Raw genomic sequence first — 19,989 nt, 5'->3', positions numbered from 1 at the left:
TCAAATCGGTTCAGTAGTTTCTGAACCTATTCAATACAAAATAAACAATCAAATCCTTTCTCTTTATAATATTAGTATAGATCAGGGGTGTTACGAATATTCGCATCCGCATCCGCAAATGCGGACTATTCGCATTAATTCAGACATCTGCATCCGCATTCGCATCCGCATCAATCAATGCGGAGTTTTACGGATGCAGATTCACATTAACAAGTAACTACATGTAAAGAAAGTGGGCGGAGCCAGAGTGGCAACTGACGAATAGGAAGGCGCACATTGGTAACAAGATCCTACAGGTTTTGTTTGTTTTGTTTTTTCTCATTGTCAATAAATTATAGTTACAGTGAGTGTTTACTCAGTAAACTTTACTGTGTACTTCATAGTTTTTTACGTGTTTAATGAATATTTTGACATAAATGTTAAGTGAAATGTCGCCACCAATAAAAAGCAATATCTGGACTTATTTTACAATAGACAAAAATGATCCGGAGAGGTCGGAGTGTAAGATATGTAATAAAAGTTACTCGCGGAAGGGACGCACTACTACTTCTTTGAAAAATCACTTGAAATCAATACACCCGGAGGAATTTTGTTTATTCCAAAGTGCTAATAAAGAAAAGGAATTGAAGAAAAAAAATGATGAAGCAGGTATGTAATTTATCGAAAATATCGAAATATCGGATTTACAATCATGTTTTACAAATTTAGTTACGGTTAGATAAATTGATTTAATTGGTTTGTGTAAATTATGCTGCATTCTTTTACAGGTACAATTGTGACTCCGTTGCAACAAGCCAAAAAACAACTTTCGTTAGAGGAAGTAATACAAAAAGAAAAGAAGTGGGATACTAACAACCCTAATTCAAAAAAGATTGACAAACTCATTGGCGAAATGATAGCGCTTCAAAATTTACCTTTTAGCTTTGTGGAAGGACTTGGATTTCGTCGTCTCATACAAGAGTTAGCACCGAAGTATAATTTTAGGGGACGAAATTTTTTTACTGATTTCGTGTGCAATGAGCTATACATAAAACTTGCTGCAAAAGTTAAAGAATTAATTGAAAAATATGATTATAAGTCGTTCACTACTGATATTTGGACAGATCCCAGCTCAGGCGTTTCTTTGCTTAGCCTAACTTGCCACGGAGTATCAGAAAACTTTGAACGATCGTCAATTGTGTTAAAATGCGAAACTTTTGATGACCGTCATACTGGTGATATCATTGCAGAAAAATTTAACACAATGCTTGCTGAATGGAATATTTCAAATGAAAAAGTGCATTGCATGATACGAGATGAAGGCTCTAATATGAAAAGAGGGATGCGATTAGCATTGCTAAATGATTTAGATTGTACCGTTCATAAGTTACAAATCGTTATACGGCATGGTTTACGATCGCAGGAATGCATAGAAGCCGTCAAACAAAAATGTAAGAAAATTACTTCTCATTTTAACCATTCCACCATTGCTCAAAAGCAACTTGAAAAAATTCAAGACAGACTTAATCAATCACATCTTAAAGTATTCCAGGATTGTGTGACGCGCTGGAACAGCACATTCTACATGTTTGAGCGTTTTATGAAGATAAAAGATGCATTAAGTCTTTATGCCAATGATCATAATATTGAATCAATTTTGCCTGAAGAGTGGAAAGTAATAGAATGCTGTCTTGAAGTATTGAAACCGTTTGAAGAAGCCACTCGTGAAATGAGCAGCTCTCAAGCACTCATATCATCTGTGATTCCTATCATACAAATGCTTTTGAAAAAACTTGACGTCTATTTAACAAAACCACGAGAAAGTGATAGTTTTCGGTTGGCAGTTTCTAATCTGAAATCACAATTTTCAGCGAAATTTTCTTCTTTGGAAGATAACAACTTATATGCAATTTCCACATATTTAGATCCTCGCTATAAGCATAAATTTTTCAAACCAGTCACCGAAGAAAAAATAAAAGATGAAATAATAAAGATGGTGAATGATCCTGTCGTGCCTGATTCTCCTAAGTCGCCGGCGGAAAAAACAAAAAGAATGAGAATGGGAGATTCTCTCGATCCTGAACCAGGAACATCCAGTATGAGTAAGAAGACTTGCTTAAAAAGCGATCTTGCCATGATGTTAGGTTCATCGAGCGAAGATGAAGGTGAAGGAGAACCGGACAACAGTAGCCCCGATGCTCTTCTCCGCAAAGAATTAGTTATTTATCGTAACAAAAAAAGACTAGATTTAGATGAAAATCCACTTAATTGGTGGAAAGTTAACCGTTGTGAATTTAAAATTCTCTCCAAATTAGCATGCAGATATTTATCACCTCCACCAGCCAGTTTTCCCAGCGAACAACTATTTAGTGGAGCTGGGTTAATATATAATCCACTAAGAAACAGGTTGGAAGCTGAGAAGGCTGCAATATTGCTATTTATTAAATATAATTCACCAATCTTTAACTTTAATTATTAAACAAAGATTTTTTTATTATGCAACTAGAAGCTTAAAATTCTGTTGTGTCATAAGTAAAACTAAAAACTGGTGTAATTTTGTTCTAATAATATGATTAAATAAATAAAAAGTTAAAATTAAATTGATTTTCAGTTTAAAATATAGGAAGTTTAAAATAAGGGAATTTAAAAGGATATTTCAAAAATAAATAAATAATTATCCTTTTAAAATCCCAAAATCCGCATCTGCATCGAATCCGCATCCGCAGATGTGTACTGCTAATAATCCGCATCCGCATCTGCATCCGCGGATGTCTAAATTTTTGCATCCGCAACAACCCTGGCTATAGATATAGACATTTCTTTATCGTGATAGTGACACTTGAACAAGTATTAATATTATTAGTAAATGTTAGATAGATCATTAATCTTACCACAGGATTTTATGAAAATCATACTGGTGGTAGAACTTTGTGTGAGTCCGCACGGGTAGGTACCACCCCGCCTATTTCTGCCGTAAAGCAGTAATGCGTTTCGGTTTGAAGGGTGGGGGCAGCCGTTGTAACTATACTGAGACCTTAGAACTCATATCTCAAGGTGGATGGCACATTTACGTTGTAAATGTCTATGGGCTCCGGTAACCACTTAACACCAGGTGGGCTGTGAGCTAGGCCACCCAACTATGCAATAAAAATAAAATAAAAACCTTGAAGGTTGAACTTGAGGAACTCCTAGCGACGGTACCAATTGTCAGCGAGTCTGAAGCCATAAGTCATCTGGTATCAGATGTCGAACTCCAATGCTAGAGGGGCGTGTCACGTGGTACCACACAAAGCCCAGACTGGATTTTAGTTTGGTAAAAAAACTACAAGGTATTTGATAGGTGAAGGTATTAGTAAAAGATAAAAGTCAGAAAAATCAGGAAAAAAAATGAATATATTTTCGTATAATATAAATGATTTAAGATCTGTTTCACAATTTTTTTTTTCTTTTACGCAAATGTGAGCACAGGTAGTGCGCAATTTTCAAAACGTTTTCAATACTATAATAAAATCTATAAAATGAGTGCGAGATTTTACTGCAGCCAACGAAATGTCCAGCTGACGGCAGGCAGTAGTTACCTATAGACTTAATCCAAAAGTAAATTTATTTAAATTGCAAAACAGTACTTAGATATTTTCCCTTATAATACTAATGAGGTAATTTTTTTTCTATGCTACGATAAATCCCTAAATTACATAGCTATTTTAGATTTTGTCATTCTTAATTAGTAAATACACAAAGGGAAACATTTAATTAAAAAAAAAAAACAAAAAACCCGAACATAACGTTTACAATTAACAGCTACAATTTTACTATTAAACTACCCGTTCGCTACGGTAATTCCTGTAGCGGCGCGGCCCGCGGACCTCACCTGCGCGGTCCAGGCACAGAAACACGATGCGCGATGGCGGGAGTGGGGGATCGATTTATCCCTTTTGTCACAGACCGTTCTATGTGACGCACCTAACATATGACGTCACGGACCGCTATAAAGCGCTCTCTTCTAACATACGATTAATAACATTGTGACGTCATTAGATCTAAGCACAATTTAATTCAGTTTCAGACTGTGTGTGCCCGCCGGTCGCGACCCGCGTTTACAAACTGATACAAATTATGATGTTAAGACACTTTCTTTCGAAAAAAACAAATACATTATTAAGAACATCACAAATCCACAATCTCAATTATATCGGCACTCTTCAAAGCTTTCGATTCAATAGTCACAAAACTGATAGGGTGGACTAGCGGCTATAGCAATTAATTAAAACGTAAAAATACTTGAAACATTCTGTTTACTTGTATTTTTTTTTGTTGCTTAGATGTTTGGACGAGCTCACAGCCCACCTGGTGTTAAGTGGTTACTCGAGCCCATAGACATCTACAACGTAAATGCGCCACCCACCTTGAGATACAAGTTCTAAGGTCTCAAGTATAGTTAAAAGTATATGAGAAAAAAAATATTTTAGAATGACACCGCACATAAAAAAAAGGAACATAATTCAAATTCAAATACAGTGCATCATAGACTGCATCATAGACATACGTGGACAGCATCACGACCTTCCAACAAAAACGAAGCAACAGACGTACCATACAAAAACAAAGTTCCCACTGTCTCGTTGGAGCAGTAGCGGAGTTCGCCTTAACAGTTAAGATCGAGTAGTATCCACTACAACTTTACAATAATTACGAATCGCTAAATATATTCTCTCGTTCTTTAAAATTCTAATGATTTTAAGCGACTTTGGTGCGTCCTTAATGACTAATGGAATATGTTCGTCTATGAAAATACAATAATCCAAGCCGTTTCTAGAACTAGCGATGTCGCGATGACAGCTGTCAGTTCTGACACAAAATGTCATTGAATTACTATTTTTACGGCGCTGACATTAACATTGCAAACAGGTTAGCAACCGTGAGTTCTCGTAAACAAACTATCTAAAAACTTTAAGTCTAAAACTAAGCTTTGTATTTTTTCTGAATAATGTATAATGAATAATGAGCGTTGTAATATTGAAGGATATATTTCATTTTTTAATCCATCAAAATGAACCCGTCGCTTGCGACGAAGGGCTCGACGAGTAAATTAACCCACAGACACAGTCCATTAAGTTTCTCGCCGGATCTTCTCAGTGGGTCGCGTTTCCGATCCGGTAGTAGATTCTGCGCAGCACTGCTCTTGCTAGGGTCAGTGTTAGCAACTCTCCGGTTTGAGCCCCGTGAGGTCACTTACAGGTCAAGGAGAAGCTGAAATTGCCTCTCAAGGCTATCAGCATAGGTAGGGAAAAATAACTGTAGTCGTCTCGTAGTACGTAAGACCGGGACCATAGGATGCCGAAATCAAACAATTTCTAACAAAAAGTATTAATTGAAATCTAATTTTTGCTGTCTGAACGCGAAGGTAGCTGGATTATCGAGTAATTGATTCCTTTTGGGAAAGTTTTTTTAATTGGAACGAATTTCATTACGGCAAATTTTAAAGTAAGGCTTCGGACATTCTAATTTTAAGGTGTTTACATAACTGAATTTTTTTATAATTATTATAAATGGCACATTAGTTTCGATGGGTTTTTCTCTCTCTCTTTTTCTTTCTCTCCCTAAAGTAGTATTTCGAATAAACACGCTAAATTCTTTTTTTAAGTGCTTTTTTCATCCTAGTGGCGCCATCTCTCCTTCCGTGTTCAAAACTAATATAATCTACAGTCAGGCGACATCTAGTGACAAAGCGTACATAACTGTAAACAACTCCTTCGTTCAACTTTGTGTCGTTTTCAGCAAACATGTTAATAGGCAGCATTACATTTATTTTATGGCAGCGCTTATTTTAAAAATACCTTTCATACTGTAACCGAATACTTAGACGTAGATATTTTAAAACGATCTTAAGCTAATTCGACCTTATCCTAAAGCGAATAGACTCCAAATTACTATTACACAATATCTTTTAAGGCAACGGTTTCAGATCTCACTTGTGTGCTCGCTGCTCCGCGCCGCAGCTCTATACAAACACATTCGAATGTGTTTCACAGCGGACTTTTTGGCGGGAACGCGAGGAGTGAAGTTGTGTGATTTGTTTTATTTTGTCTATTTAATGTTTCTTCAGGTTTAAATGTGTAATAACGGTGGTTTATTAACTGTTTAATATCTGTGTTAGTGCACAAATGTGGGAAAATGAAACAAAACCGCTGAACGTAACTTCTCGGGATCCTCCAAAAAGTCCACTGAAAAAATCTTAGTAAATGGCCACCATTTTACTGAGATTATATTTCATCTCATCTCATTTCATTTAATATCATCCCAGTTGATTAATGTCTCAAATTAATCATCTTCATTTCATTTGATTTCACTCCATATTATCATTTTTCATAACAATAAGAATATAAATTAAAATACTACATGACTTAAAGGTCTTAGTTACCAGGTCATAAAATCCCTTAAAAAAAAATTCCGTCCGCTACATCTCGAGCTGTTTTGATCCTTATCGCGACCCAATACAGATGAAAATCGTGTGTTCGATCGATCGCCATATCGGCGTTCTGATTTCAAAATCACACGACAAGCTTCCCGTTCTGGTGGGGGGGCTCGCGGGGGAGCTCGCGGGGGTGCGGCGCGCGGCAGCGGGAGGCGGGGCGCACGAGCAGGATGAGGCCCGAGGCCGCGATGAAGGCCCCGGCCAGGTAGAACGACAGGTCGTACGAGCCTGTCATGTCGTACACCCAGCCTGCACACAGAGTTACACGTTTGAAGGTTTCAAAGTAGTCTCGTGTTGGTAATTACATTGACAGTACAACGCAGTGCCGTCGCTCATCTTGAGACGCGAGGTTTAAGTCTTTTTTTTTTGCTTAGATGGGTGGACGAGCTCACAGCCCACCTGGTGTTAAGTGGTTACTGGAGCCCATAGACATCTACAACGTAAATGCACCACCCACCTTGAGATAAAAGTTCTAAGGTCTCAAGTATAGTTACAACGGCTTCACGGCAGAAATAGACAGGACGATGGTACCTACCCGTGCGGACTCACAAGAGGTCCTACCACCACTATTCCACAGCAATCATAAAATATAATATGAAGAGCTCACGCTCTCCTGGTGCGCGGGAATGTGGCGGCATGGCTACTTGAAGAATACTCCTACTCCCGCCCAGACTCCCGGGTAGGTACAGTGGAACATCAATCAGATATCACTGTACATTACTTGTCTACATTTTTACATAACATGAACTGATTAATTAACCAAAGCTCACCGGCTAAAGGCGGTCCTATCAAATTCGCCACGCCCTGCATCAGCAGTAGCAACCCATAGGCGTTTGTGAACTTCTCCAGGGTTATTTGTTCCACCAGTATGATGCTGGTCAGGGAGTAGTTGGCTGCGATGAAGGCTCCGAAGGCGCCGGCCGCCGCGGCCAGACTGAGGTAGGAAGTCAGGAGAGGCATCAGCACCGTGACCAGGCCGCAGAGCAGCATACACCCCGCGTACACCAGGACAGGGTTCACGCACTTCCAATCACCCACCCAGCCCAGCAGTATCTGAAATTATAGGAAACTGATGTAGATCTGATGATTTAGAACTGATATCATCAGATATCTATACAAATAAAATTGGAGTGCCTGTTTGTAATATTGAATACAGCAAAATAACATTTTTTACAATTTTTGTCTGTCTATCTGTCTGTTTGTTCCGACTAATGTCTAGAACGGCTGGACCGATTTTTACGAGACTTTCACTGTTAGGTAGCTGATGATATAAAGAGTAACTTAGGCTATTTTTTTGACTAGTTTCGCCCCACGGCGTCACCCGCGGTACGACAATAACCACAGGTAGCATCGCGGTACTTAGCTATCAATAATAAAAAAGTTTCCGAAGCGAAGCGTGGGCGGATCGCTAATTTTAGTATAAATGTCGTGTATAAATGTAGTGATATTATTAGTCGTGAGACGGTACGGCTGTGACATCGACCTCATGTCTCAAGGCAACGAGTTCCTGTAGCCGACCATACCAAGTATCTGTCACCATTGAATCTTTAACTAAACAAATGAGTTCACTGGTGCTCAAGATATGTATATTTGATTAACTTTAACTGTCGATTCAGAACGGGCCTCATGGCGCGACTGACATTTCAATGACCGCAACAACTATATTTTACGTATTTCACGAAAATTAGCTCGTGCAGAGTAGCTACTACATTGAAATAACATATCATTCAAAATGTCAACGTAAGAAGCGTTATATTTATATCTGTTTAACGCACTAATGCGAACATTATGTAGGCTAAGATGATTCATTTTGGTGGGCCATGTTGAATAATACGATATCTTATTTCCCTCAGATTATATTGCCATTTTATTTTATACTAGCGGCCCGAACTGGCTCCGCTCGGGTCTTTAACAAAAATTTCAACGATATTTGACGTTGTTTTATTTTTTAAATAAAAGAACACTGATTGCGGCATAACTAGTTAGACATATGCTGTCGCAACACTTTTTGTAAATAATAATGTGTTCTACAAAGCCGTAGTACATTATTTTATTCTACCATCAATAGTTTTCGCAGGACACGCGATATAAAGAATATTTTAGGTATTTTTTTTACACTTTGGGTTACATTATTGGAGTTTTAGTAAGGATCCCTAATTTTTTCCAAAAAAGATTATAGCCTATGTCACTCGGAAATAGTATAGCTTCCAAACAGTGCAAGATTTTTTTAAATCGGTTTGGTAGTTTCGGAGCCTATTTAATACAAACAAACAAACAAATCTTTCCTCTTTATAATATTAGTATAGATAAATCGAAAATGTTGGAATCAATTTAATGTTTTTGTTTTTTTTTCCTAAGCTGATGGCCTTGGTAGGCCATTTCAGCGTAACCCTAACAAGTAGGTGAGATCGCGGGGCTCAAACCTGACGACGTTGCTAACACTGGCTCTAGCAAGAGCCGTGCTTCGCAGAATCTACCACCGGATCGGAAACGCGACCCACTGAGAAGATCCGGCGAGAAACTCAGTGGGGTAAGTCTTAGTATTTTTTTGAACTTAGCACTATAATGAACAAAGTATTAATTTTTGGTGCTTCTACGGGCGTCTTTAGGCATTTAATTGTTCAGAGAAATTGTTGTTAAGATTCCATCTCTATTCTATCACCGCACCGTCCATGACCGGGTCAGAGTTCACTCATACTGTCTGGGAAGACTGCACTCATTCAAACTTTATTTCCAAATATCTTTATTTCCGTATACCATCCGGCTTAGGACGAAACTTCATGGAGCACTTTGGCGTATCCTTCTTCAAACGAAGTTTCAAAACAGTCCTAAGTGGTAAGCAGCGCGAATGTGCCTGAGCATTACTTATGTTCCATGATCATTAGCAACCACCCACCATTTCTTTCATATCTTGACAAAATCAAGAACCACTTTTTAGATTTCATGGTTCCTTGGTATATTTCCGAAAGAAATCAAACAATCTAGACAATGATAGACTCTCACCTCTCCGAACATATTGAGGATCCCTATGACGGAAATCAGCATAGAAGACTGGGACTCATTGAAGCCCATAATCATGCCATTATCGGCTATGTACACATACGGCACGTCGTACCACATGTACAGGAGGAAGTTGGATATGGCAAAGATCAGGAACGCTGGGTTCTGAAGGTGGGAGAAGTCTAAAACGTCCACGGCCAGGTCCCAGAAGTCCCAGAGACCGGCGTACCATTGAACCTGGAAAATCCAAAAAAGAATTATTACTGAGATTTATCTCTCATTCTTTTAATATTTAACTTACGAATATATGTCGAAGTTTTTTTTTTATTGCTTAGATGGGTGGACGAGATCGCAGCCCATCTGGTGTTAAGTGGTTACCGGAACCCATAGATATCCATAATGTAAATGCGCCACCCACCTTGAGATATAAGTTCCAAGGTTTCAAGTATAGTTACATCGGCTGCCCCACCCTTCAAACCGAAACGCATCACCGCTTCACGGCAGAAATAAGCAGGGTGGTGGTACCCACGCGCGCGGACTCACAAGAGATCCTACCACCAGTAAAAGTGAAGCGGTTTCCTATACGCGACTGTTAAATGTTAGCATGTGCATGTGAGTATTACGCAAAATACACTCACGAGTGCTCATCGCTGATGATTTCCTCAAAATTGCATAACGATAACCAGTTTTGACTTTTGAAAAGAACGTCCTTTGCTCATAGCCTCTTGATTAAACTCGACAACAAATTTATTGGAATCATTTAGAAAACGCGGCAAAAAAATTTGAAAGAACATTCTGCTCCTTAAAGGAAATATATTCTATGCTATTACGAAGGCGAAAGGGGTGTTCGCGAATTGATTGAAATAAATAAAAATAAACTTACTTTTTCTTTAGCTATGGTCGTCATAGAATTCCTGAAGATATTGGGACACGAGGAAGCACGCAGTCTGTATCTGTTGATGTTCAGCATCGCCCCTCTGTACGTTAAAGAATGACGATGAACCCGCAGATCCTTCAAAAACGCTGGAGGCTTTTTAGTAGATCCTGTCGCTTGACGCCTCAACCATAGGGACAAAGCTGCTTTATCATTCACCGTGGTGTTCTCTTGAGTCGGAGGTGCGATAGGTGTTAGAATACCAGGTGACGTAATTCCTGGGGACATGACTGTCCTTGGAGGGGACTGCTCGTGCAATCGGCCGCTGTCGCTAAAGCTTCTAGAGGGCAACATCACTCCAGGGTAGTTTTGGGCCAGAATTGCGTAAGCACGACCTCTATTTGACATTAGTTCGAAAACTTCTAAGGAAACTCCTTCACCGCCCGTCATGAATGTCGGTAGGTCTACCAAGGAACTAAATTGGGGCACGATTGGTGAAGTCACGGTTTCAATTTTAACGCTGTCTGCCATTTTGGTTGAGCCCGCGGCGCTGCTCTTGCTGTCAGAGAAACTGTCAGCCGAAGAACCGAATCGTTTGTTACGTTTTATCTCTCTTCTGCGTTTACGTTCTTTTGCTCTCTCTTCGTTCATTGTGGCGGTCCAAGGTAAGTCTCTGAACAAGAGACCACACACGGCCATGTTCAAAAATAGGCCGGCTAAGATCAGAGTGGTTCCGCGCCAACCGTACTCATCCAGCATCACGTTTGTCAGCGGCGCAAATATGAAAGTTCCAATGCCGCTTCCACAAACCGATATTCCGGTTGCCAGAGAGCGCTTCTTGTCAAAATAATACGCGACTATAACCACTGCAGCCACGTAGCACAGACTCAATCCAAAACCGGCCATTATGCCGAAGGTCAGGAACAAAGTCTCCATATTATCCACGAAAGCGGATATAACAAATCCAGCAGCCGCCAGAATCGCACCAAAGATCGTCACACGTCTGCAGCCGTATCTGTCCGTCAGAAAACTGGCAATCGGGCCGGAAAGAAGCGGCATCGCCATGAAAATACCGGCGATCCATGCGGTCTTGCCTTTTCCCTCGCCGAAGTAGTCAAGAAAGTGCGGATAGAACACACCGAAACTAAAGGTGATACCGTCCGCGATGAGGTTGACCATGAAGGAGGCGAAGACGATGACCCAGCCCCAGCCGCCGTCGGGAGGACGTGCCTCTGTGATGGAGACGTCCTCATCGTCGGAAGAGGAGGAAGAACCTGAAGAGGAGAGCGAGACTGGTGCGGGCGGACAGTGCGCGTCGAACTGCACGTGCAGAGCTCGACGCGGGGCGTGCAAGAGCGGCTCGGCCTCGGGGATGGCGGGCAGCACGCGGGTCTCGCTCAGGGCCGGCTGCGGCGCCGCGTCTCCGGTTTCGCAGGGTCCTCCTTGGACCGACCGATCGTTCTTGAGCTCCGACGGCGGCGAGAGGGGCGCGCGTTCCATTCCGATAGAGCGCGACGGTACTGCGCGCGCAGCGGCTGCAGCGCGAGATCACCACCGCGCCGGGCTTCCATGCGTATACCGCAGCACCTTCGTGACCTCATGCTGGAACAATTTAAATAATCACATTAATTTAATGTTTTTTTTTTATTGCTTTTTTATTGCTTAGATCTAAGTCTCTTTTAACAGTACAACAGCTGCCCCACCCTTCAAAACCAAACGCATTGCTGCTTCATGGCAGAAATAGGTAGGATATGCTCAATCGCGCTTTAGCAACACTCAGTACCACCAGGAAGTAAACTTATTAATATTCATCATCATCATTCTCCTACCCTTCTCCCAGTCACATGGAAACAGCGCAACATGTTTCCTCCTTCCATACTCATATACCTTTTTTGCTTACTGGGGAGTAACTTACACATATCGTCTTTCACGCTAACGTCTTTCATAACGTCGTGTGTGTGTGTGTGTGTGTGTGTGTATTAATATTGGTCGTACAAATTGAGAGCGCACACTAAGAACCTTTTTCTCTGCTAAATAGCCACTATCTCTGCGATATCGAAGGATTTTTTTGTTATTGCTTAGATGGGTGGACGCGCTTACAGCCCACATGGTGTTAAGTGGTTACCGGAGCCCATAGACATCTGCAATGTAAGTGCCGCCACCCACCTCGAGATATGCGTTCTTAGGTTTTTACAGTACAACGGCTGTCCCACTCTTCAAACCGATACGCATTACTGCTTCACGGCAGAAATAGGCAGAGCGGTGGTACCTACCCGTGTGGATTCACAAGAGATCCTGCCACCAGTAATGAATTATTGAATTATTGAAAACTATGTGAACGTTTTAAAATTCGGCGTCCACCTCGGTAAGGTAAGACTGGGTGTATGGCGCATCTAATATTTTGTTTACACACGCGACTACCGGACGAGGGTACAAAACAACAATATGGTTAGCCGGATGTCCAAAGTAGTAAATCGCTCGTTGTACGAGGTGCCATCTGATTGAAACACAATAGGTAACTCCTATGTCATTAGGGACTCAAGAAGTTACGAATAACACAATCCAAACTACACGACGACGCAAAAATTTAATGACGCTGTTCTGATTGATCATTGAAGCCAATTGATTGTCGTTAAGGATTCGGTTGAAGATTAATAAAATCAAATTATTATTATATTAATACAAATAGAACTTTTCATTAGGTTTCACGGCATACTATGCATATGTCACAACAAACCTACACTTAAAATTTTCAGAAAATAATACCAAAAACTTGGACTTTGCCCAATAGGTAATTATACCTTTAAAAAAAATGCTTATATACAGTGGCGTAGCGAGAGGGGGCAACTCACAAAGGGGCCCCAAATGGTCCGCAAAACAAAAAACTGCTGGATAATTAATTTCTGGAAATTTAAACTTAGTGCCAGTTAATTCGTAAATAATAACGAAATAAAGGAACGCTAATAATCTAAATCATTCAAACTGTTTATTGTTTAAAACTACGTGTTTTTTAAATATTTCTTTATAAATAAATAATATGTGAAATACATAATGGGTATCTTTTGAACTACTTCTAGATGATCATACGCATTTCAAAATCTAGTCTTGTTTTCTCCACTACATTTTTTATCTCAAATTTAAGCTTAGTAACCTAGCTTTATTTATTTTATTTTGTTTATTTATTAATTTGCCAGTAAAATATTACATATAAGTAATTATATGGTTTTCGAGGGTAGGGTTAACAAGTTATTGTGCCCTGGGCGCAAGTTAAACCACTACGCCACTGCTTATATAATAGATCTGTATATCTGCTTATATAACCGATCTATACATAAGGTCCGATTCATATAAACTTTTCTTTATTCATTTGACACGTTGATAAACACACAAATGACGTGGGAATACAATACGCAATTAATAACTTAAAAAATTACAGTAACAGTTTCCTTGGGATGACAATCGGTGTTATTAAAATTTTTAACACTGAACAGCAAAAATATTTAATTAATAAAACTTGTTGCTCAGTCGATGATAAATATCTTAATGATAATTATTAATTAGTATTAATATAAATTTATGTAATTTAGATATAAGTTTTTAATATATGATGATGTTAAGTTTAATAATATATTATGATGTTCTCGTTTGTTGATGGAATCTTAATATATATTATATAAATTACGTGTCATGTTGTTTGTCCGCGATGGACACCTAAACTACTGAACCGATTTTAACTCTTTTTTTTTTTAAATATGTGTTTTGTTCCAACTTAGCCCATAGGATGGTTTTTATATACCAACGTTTCACATAAGCTACAATTTAATGGCATAAACACCCGTGCTGCTGAGGCTAAAGTATAAGTGAAATTTATTTTGTAGTAAACGCAATTCAGTAAACTCCAAATGTTCTTACTTTGTTAATTTTTTATATTAGCATAGCCGGCCACGTGTTATTTAGAAACAAAAACCTTAGCCACAGCAACGTGTGGCCGGGTCTGCTAGTATTTATATAAATTGTTGCCGTTTACGAAATCGTGGCTTCAGCGAGTTTTTTACCACAACATAAAATAAATATGTAATATTTAATTTTAGTCGAATGGTCCAAATTCTACCGTCATCATTGACACCTCAAGAATTAGAATTTACCTAAGTGCTTAGTCTTCGCTTATCATATACAAATAAAAGGTTACATATAAAAGGTTAACCAGGACCACTAGCGACTGCCATAAAAATTAAATTAAAAGGAACGAAATAATTAAGTGCCAGCTGATGTACGTGTGCGACCTATCCTTGAAGTAGTTTCGTGAAGGACATCAATTGCGGCAAAGAGCGATTAAAACAAGGCTACCAATAATAATAAGGTTTGTTTTTATCGAAACGTGAAAGGCTACTTCGTTTAATTGACATTTCGCTTAATACGCGACAATTTATATTTGTAAATTATAATTTGCGTAATCACTGGTGGTAGGACCTCTTGGAAGTCCGCACGGGTAGGTACCACCAGTAATGCGTTTCGGTTCGAAGGGAGGGGTAGCCGTTGTAACTATACTGAGACCTTAGAACTCATATCTCGAGGTGGGTGGCGCATTTACGTTGCAGATGTCTATGGGCTCCAGTAACCACTTAACACCAGGTGGGCTGTGAGCTCGTCCATCCATGTAAGCAATAAAAAATAATTAAAGGTGCGTTTATTTGGTATTAGTAATATCAACCAGGGTTGTTGCGGATGCAAAAATTTAGACATCCGCGGATGCAGATGCGGATGCGGATTATTAGCAGTACACATCTGCGGATGCGGATTCGATGCAGATGCGGATTTTGGGATTTTAAAAGGATAATTATTTATTTATTTTTGAAATATCCTTTTAAATTCCCTTATTTTAAACTTCCTATATTTTAAACTGAAAATCAATTTAATTTTAACTTTTTATTTATTTAATCATATTATTAGAACAAAATTACACCAGTTTTTAGTTTTACTTATGACACAACAGAATTTTAAGCTTCTAGTTGCATAATAAAAAAATCTTTGTTTAATAATTAAAGTTAAAGATTGGTGAATTATATTTAATAAATAGCAATATTGCAGCCTTCTCAGCTTCCAACCTGTTTCTTAGTGGATTATATATTAACCCAGCTCCACTAAATAGTTGTTCGCTGGGAAAACTGGCTGGTGGAGGTGATAAATATCTGCATGCTAATTTGGAGAGAATTTTAAATTCACAACGGTTAACTTTCCACCAATTAAGTGGATTTTCATCTAAATCTAGTCTTTTTTTGTTACGATAAATAACTAATTCTTTGCGGAGAAGAGCATCGGGGCTACTGTTGTCCGGTTCTCCTTCACCTTCATCTTCGCTCGATGAACCTAACATCATGGCAAGATCGCTTTTTAAGCAAGTCTTCTTACTCATACTGGATGTTCCTGGTTCAGGATCGAGAGAATCTCCCATTCTCATTCTTTTTGTTTTTTCCGCCGGCGACTTAGGAGAATCAGGCACGACAGGATCATTCACCATCTTTATTATTTCATCTTTTATTTTTTCTTCGGTGACTGGTTTGAAAAATTTATGCTTATAGCGAGGATCTAAATATGTGGAAATTGCATATAAGTTGTTATCTTCCAAAGAAGAAAATTTCGCTGAAAATTGTGATTTCAGATTAGAAACTGCCAACCGAAAACTATCACTTTCTCGTGGTTTTGTTAAATAGACGTCAAGTTTTTTCAAAAGCATTTGTATGATAGGAATCACAGATGATATGAGTGCTTGAGAGCTGCTCATTTCACGAGTGGCTTCTTCAAACGGTTTCAATACTTCAAGACAGCATTCTATTACTTTCCACTCTTCAGGCAAAATTGATTCAATATTATGATCATTGGCATAAAGACTTAATGCATCTTTTATCTTCATAAAACGCTCAAACATGTAGAATGTGCTGTTCCAGCGCGTCACACAATCCTGGAATACTTTAAGATGTGATTGATTAAGTCTGTCTTGAATTTTTTCAAGTTGCTTTTGAGCAATGGTGGAATGGTTAAAATGAGAAGTAATTTTCTTACATTTTTGTTTGACGGCTTCTATGCATTCCTGCGATCGTAAACCATGCCGTATAACGATTTGTAACTTATGAACGGTACAATCTAAATCATTTAGCAATGCTAATCGCATCCCTCTTTTCATATTAGAGCCTTCATCTCGTATCATGCAATGCACTTTTTCATTTGAAATATTCCATTCAGCAAGCATTGTGTTAAATTTTTCTGCAATGATATCACCAGTATGACGGTCATCAAAAGTTTCGCATTTTAACACAATTGACGATCGTTCAAAGTTTTCTGATACTCCGTGGCAAGTTAGGCTAAGCAAAGAAACGCCTGAGCTGGGATCTGTCCAAATATCAGTAGTGAACGACTTATAATCATATTTTTCAATTAATTCTTTAACTTTTGCAGCAAGTTTTATGTATAGCTCATTGCACACGAAATCAGTAAAAAAATTTCGTCCCCTAAAATTATACTTCGGTGCTAACTCTTGTATGAGACGACGAAATCCAAGTCCTTCCACAAAGCTAAAAGGTAAATTTTGAAGCGCTATCATTTCGCCAATGAGTTTGTCAATCTTTTTTGAATTAGGGTTGTTAGTATCCCACTTCTTTTCTTTTTGTATTACTTCCTCTAACGAAAGTTGTTTTTTGGCTTGTTGCAACGGAGTCACAATTGTACCTGTAAAAGAATGCAGCATAATTTACACAAACCAATTAAATCAATTTATCTAACCGTAACTAAATTTGTAAAACATGATTGTAAATCCGATATTTCGATATTTTCGATAAATTACATACCTGCTTCATCATTTTTTTTCTTCAATTCCTTTTCTTTATTAGCACTTTGGAATAAACAAAATTCCTCCGGGTGTATTGATTTCAAGTGATTTTTCAAAGAAGTAGTAGTGCGTCCCTTCCGCGAGTAACTTTTATTACATATCTTACACTCCGACCTCTCCGGATCATTTTTGTCTATTGTAAAATAAGTCCAGATATTGCTTTTTATTGGTGGCGACATTTCACTTAACATTTATGTCAAAATATTCATTAAACACGTAAAAAACTATGAAGTACACAGTAAAGTTTACTGAGTAAACACTCACTGTAACTATAATTTATTGACAATGAGAAAAAACAAAACAAACAAAACCTGTAGGATCTTGTTACCAATGTGCGCCTTCCTATTCGTCAGTTGCCACTCTGGCTCCGCCCACTTTCTTTACATGTAGTTACTTGTTAATGTGAATCTGCATCCGTAAAACTCCGCATTGATTGATGCGGATGCGAATGCGGATGCAGATGTCTGAATTAATGCGAATAGTCCGCATTTGCGGATGCGGATGCGAATATTCGTAACACCCCTGATATCAACCAACCGACCTTTTTAATTTGAACTTTAAGTTTATCCCAACTATATATTAATACGTGAAGGAAAAACTTTGTATCCCTTTTTACGAAAATTGCGCGGACGGAGGAGTATGAAATTTTCCACACTTACAGAGAATATAGAGAAGGAGTGCAGAATGTTAATATTTTTTTTAAATTATGCCTAAAAATACATTAAATCAATAAAAAAAACATTACACACACACTACCATGTATTTCACGCACACACGCATGCGTACTATTTATTTATTGTCGAACTTTTGTTCTTGACGTCTGTTGTCATATTGAGAATAGATTAAATATTGTTTGTCTTTATTAATATTTTTCTATAGTGTATTCTTGGCGAAATTTGTGATTATAGAAGTATAATAAGTCTTTGAAAATAGAATCATAATAGTGTACAAATTTACAATTTCCATTAATTATAAATTTTTCGTTAATTATTCCATTAATTATAAAATTCGAATTTCGACTACTGCGGGACCTCTAGTTTAAATAAATAGCTGTATTTTTTTTGTTATTATTATGATATTCTTTCCCAAATTTTAAACTTTAAATGGTTCTCATGTAAGCTTGCAAAAATGTCGCTTAAACCAAATAACCTTTCACCTCTAGATATGTATTTTGAATATTTCCTAGCTGAGATTAGTGCATTCAAATCACAAACTACATTTTGATATCAGGCAATCTTTAATAAAGGTCTTGACAAGAGCATAAGCACAGACTTTGTATTTCTTTGAATGGTGGAAGAAATTGGAAAAATACCTGAATTTGACAAAAGATATTTTTAATACAATTTTGCATTTACAAATTCCGAACATTCGCAATCACACTATCGTGCAAAAATATCCATCCGCTCAATGGAAGATGTTATCTGTGTCATTGTAAATTAGTTAAGAGCGTTGCGTTCTCAAATCACATCAGAGTCACCAGTTTGCTGTGTGATAATTTGATTTTTCCAAGAACCAAAAATTTTAATTAAATTCCTACTAACTAGATTCTTAATGTCTAATGGTGCAATTGATTAGCGACTATAGCATGTTGTGGTAATTCAGCACAATCCGTACAATAATCGATTCGTCAATAAAATACCAGAAACTTAGTTGAAAATACTTAAACTAAATACACAAACAGAGCATTCTTCCAGATGCTAAAGTGCTGACTTGACTCAAAGTTTTGTCATCCATTACAAAACTTCGGACAGTTCGCGAACTGGCGGCTTTAGTTTCAATAACTTTTACTGGTACATCCCGATCTCAGAGCTTCATTTGGAGACTTAAATTCTCAACAATCGCAACATTGTCAATCAAATTCTTGTGTATTTACTGGTGGTAGGACCTCTTGTGAGTCCGCGCGGGTAGGTACCACCGCCCTGCCTATTTCTGCCGTGAAGCAGTAATGCGTTTCGGTTTGAAGGGCGGGGCAGCCGTTGTAAGTATACTTGAGATCTTAGAACTTATATCTTAAGGTGGGTGGCGGTATTAACGTTGTAGATGTATATGGGCTCCAGTAACCACTTAACACCAGGTTATGAGCTCGTCCACCCATCTATGCAATATAAAAAAAAGTATTTTTGCGAAGTTTTCATATCACGAATTCGTGTCTAGATTCTCGACTAACCCTTTGACTGTCGTGTAGGTCACTGGTGTCCTACGCGGCGCACTGAAGTCATGTCATGTCATTTGTGTTACTAAGTGTCTGGATTACCTAACTCTACCTTCTTTTGTTCGTTAATAGTCTTTCAGGTCTCTTAGAAATAGATTCATTTTCAGCATCTACGGATTCGTCTTTCCCACCCAGAGTCTACTAGATATTCCGTCGCCTTAGTAAAAGTTACACGACAGTCAAAGGGCTGAGTGACGTCAACCCGGGTTGGACGGGTTTATTAATCTTACAAGATTTCTTGAAAATCTTATAAGACGCCGGATGCCCGTCTGGTGTCGATTACTCGTGTCGATCCGAAGCAATCAATGTAGGGTCCTAAGGTGTACGATATCGCACAAGCTCACTCGAAATTAAACTCAAAACTTCGCTACTGAACGTAACCTGTCGTACACCTTAGGACCCTACATTGACTGCTTCGGATCGACACGAGTAATCGACACCAGACGGGCATCCGGCGTCTTATTTTTCAAGAAATCTTGTAAGATTAACAAACCCGTCCAACCCGGGTTGACGTCACTCGCCTTATCGACACGTGTGACTTTTTTTTTATGATTGAATGATTACTG

At 38.5% G+C, this 19,989-nt stretch overlaps 3 protein-coding genes across 4 annotated transcripts in view; 1 reads left to right on the top strand and 2 right to left on the bottom strand.

Moving 5' to 3' along the window:
- LOC119629803 (zinc finger BED domain-containing protein 4-like) lies at window positions 1-2,579 on the top strand. Its single transcript, XM_038017009.2, has 2 exons — window positions 1-648; window positions 768-2,579. The coding sequence occupies exons 1-2, from the start codon at window positions 417-419 to the stop codon at window positions 2,456-2,458; spliced, it is 1,923 nt and encodes a 640-aa protein (XP_037872937.1). The 5' UTR covers window positions 1-416; the 3' UTR covers window positions 2,459-2,579.
- A 775-nt stretch (window positions 2,580-3,354) lies between these two features.
- LOC101746983 (monocarboxylate transporter 9) overlaps window positions 3,355-19,989 on the bottom strand; it is a 78,903-nt gene continuing 62,268 nt past the window's right edge. For both annotated transcript variants that reach the window (XM_004926364.5, XM_021348138.3), the window contains exons 2-5: window positions 10,338-11,930; window positions 9,458-9,691; window positions 7,225-7,507; window positions 3,355-6,703 (exon numbers count right to left, since the gene is read on the bottom strand). In XM_004926364.5, coding sequence (XP_004926421.2) covers window positions 6,531-6,703; window positions 7,225-7,507; window positions 9,458-9,691; window positions 10,338-11,828 — 2,181 coding nt within the window. In that variant the 5' untranslated portion in view covers window positions 11,829-11,930 and the 3' untranslated portion in view covers window positions 3,355-6,530. The remainder of the gene's footprint in view (window positions 6,704-7,224; window positions 7,508-9,457; window positions 9,692-10,337; window positions 11,931-19,989) is intronic.
- Window positions 15,240-18,127, bottom strand: LOC119629818 (zinc finger BED domain-containing protein 4-like). Its single transcript, XM_038017074.2, has 2 exons — window positions 17,171-18,127; window positions 15,240-17,051 (listed from the first exon to the last, which is right to left on the bottom strand). The coding sequence occupies exons 1-2, from the start codon at window positions 17,400-17,402 to the stop codon at window positions 15,361-15,363; spliced, it is 1,923 nt and encodes a 640-aa protein (XP_037873002.1). The 5' UTR covers window positions 17,403-18,127; the 3' UTR covers window positions 15,240-15,360.

This window comes from Bombyx mori, chromosome 17 (genome assembly GCF_030269925.1).
Source record: "Bombyx mori chromosome 17, ASM3026992v2".
Classification (NCBI taxonomy): domain Eukaryota; kingdom Metazoa; phylum Arthropoda; class Insecta; order Lepidoptera; family Bombycidae; genus Bombyx; species Bombyx mori.
Note: the sequence above shows the minus strand (reverse complement) of the source record. Positions and strands in the feature narration are given on the sequence as shown.

What these genes read in the sequence shown, in the direction of transcription:
- LOC119629803 (XM_038017009.2), top strand. Translation starts at nt 417, where the DNA reads ATGTTAAGTGAAATGTCGCCACCAATAAAAAGCAATATCTGGACTTAT. An exon ending in GAAAAAAAATGATGAAGCAG is followed by an intron (nt 649 to 767) that starts GTATGTAATTTA and finishes ATTCTTTTACAG; the next exon opens with GTACAATTGTGACTCCGTTG.
- LOC119629818 (XM_038017074.2), bottom strand. Translation starts at nt 17,402, where the DNA reads ATGTTAAGTGAAATGTCGCCACCAATAAAAAGCAATATCTGGACTTAT. An exon ending in GAAAAAAAATGATGAAGCAG is followed by an intron (nt 17,052 to 17,170) that starts GTATGTAATTTA and finishes ATTCTTTTACAG; the next exon opens with GTACAATTGTGACTCCGTTG.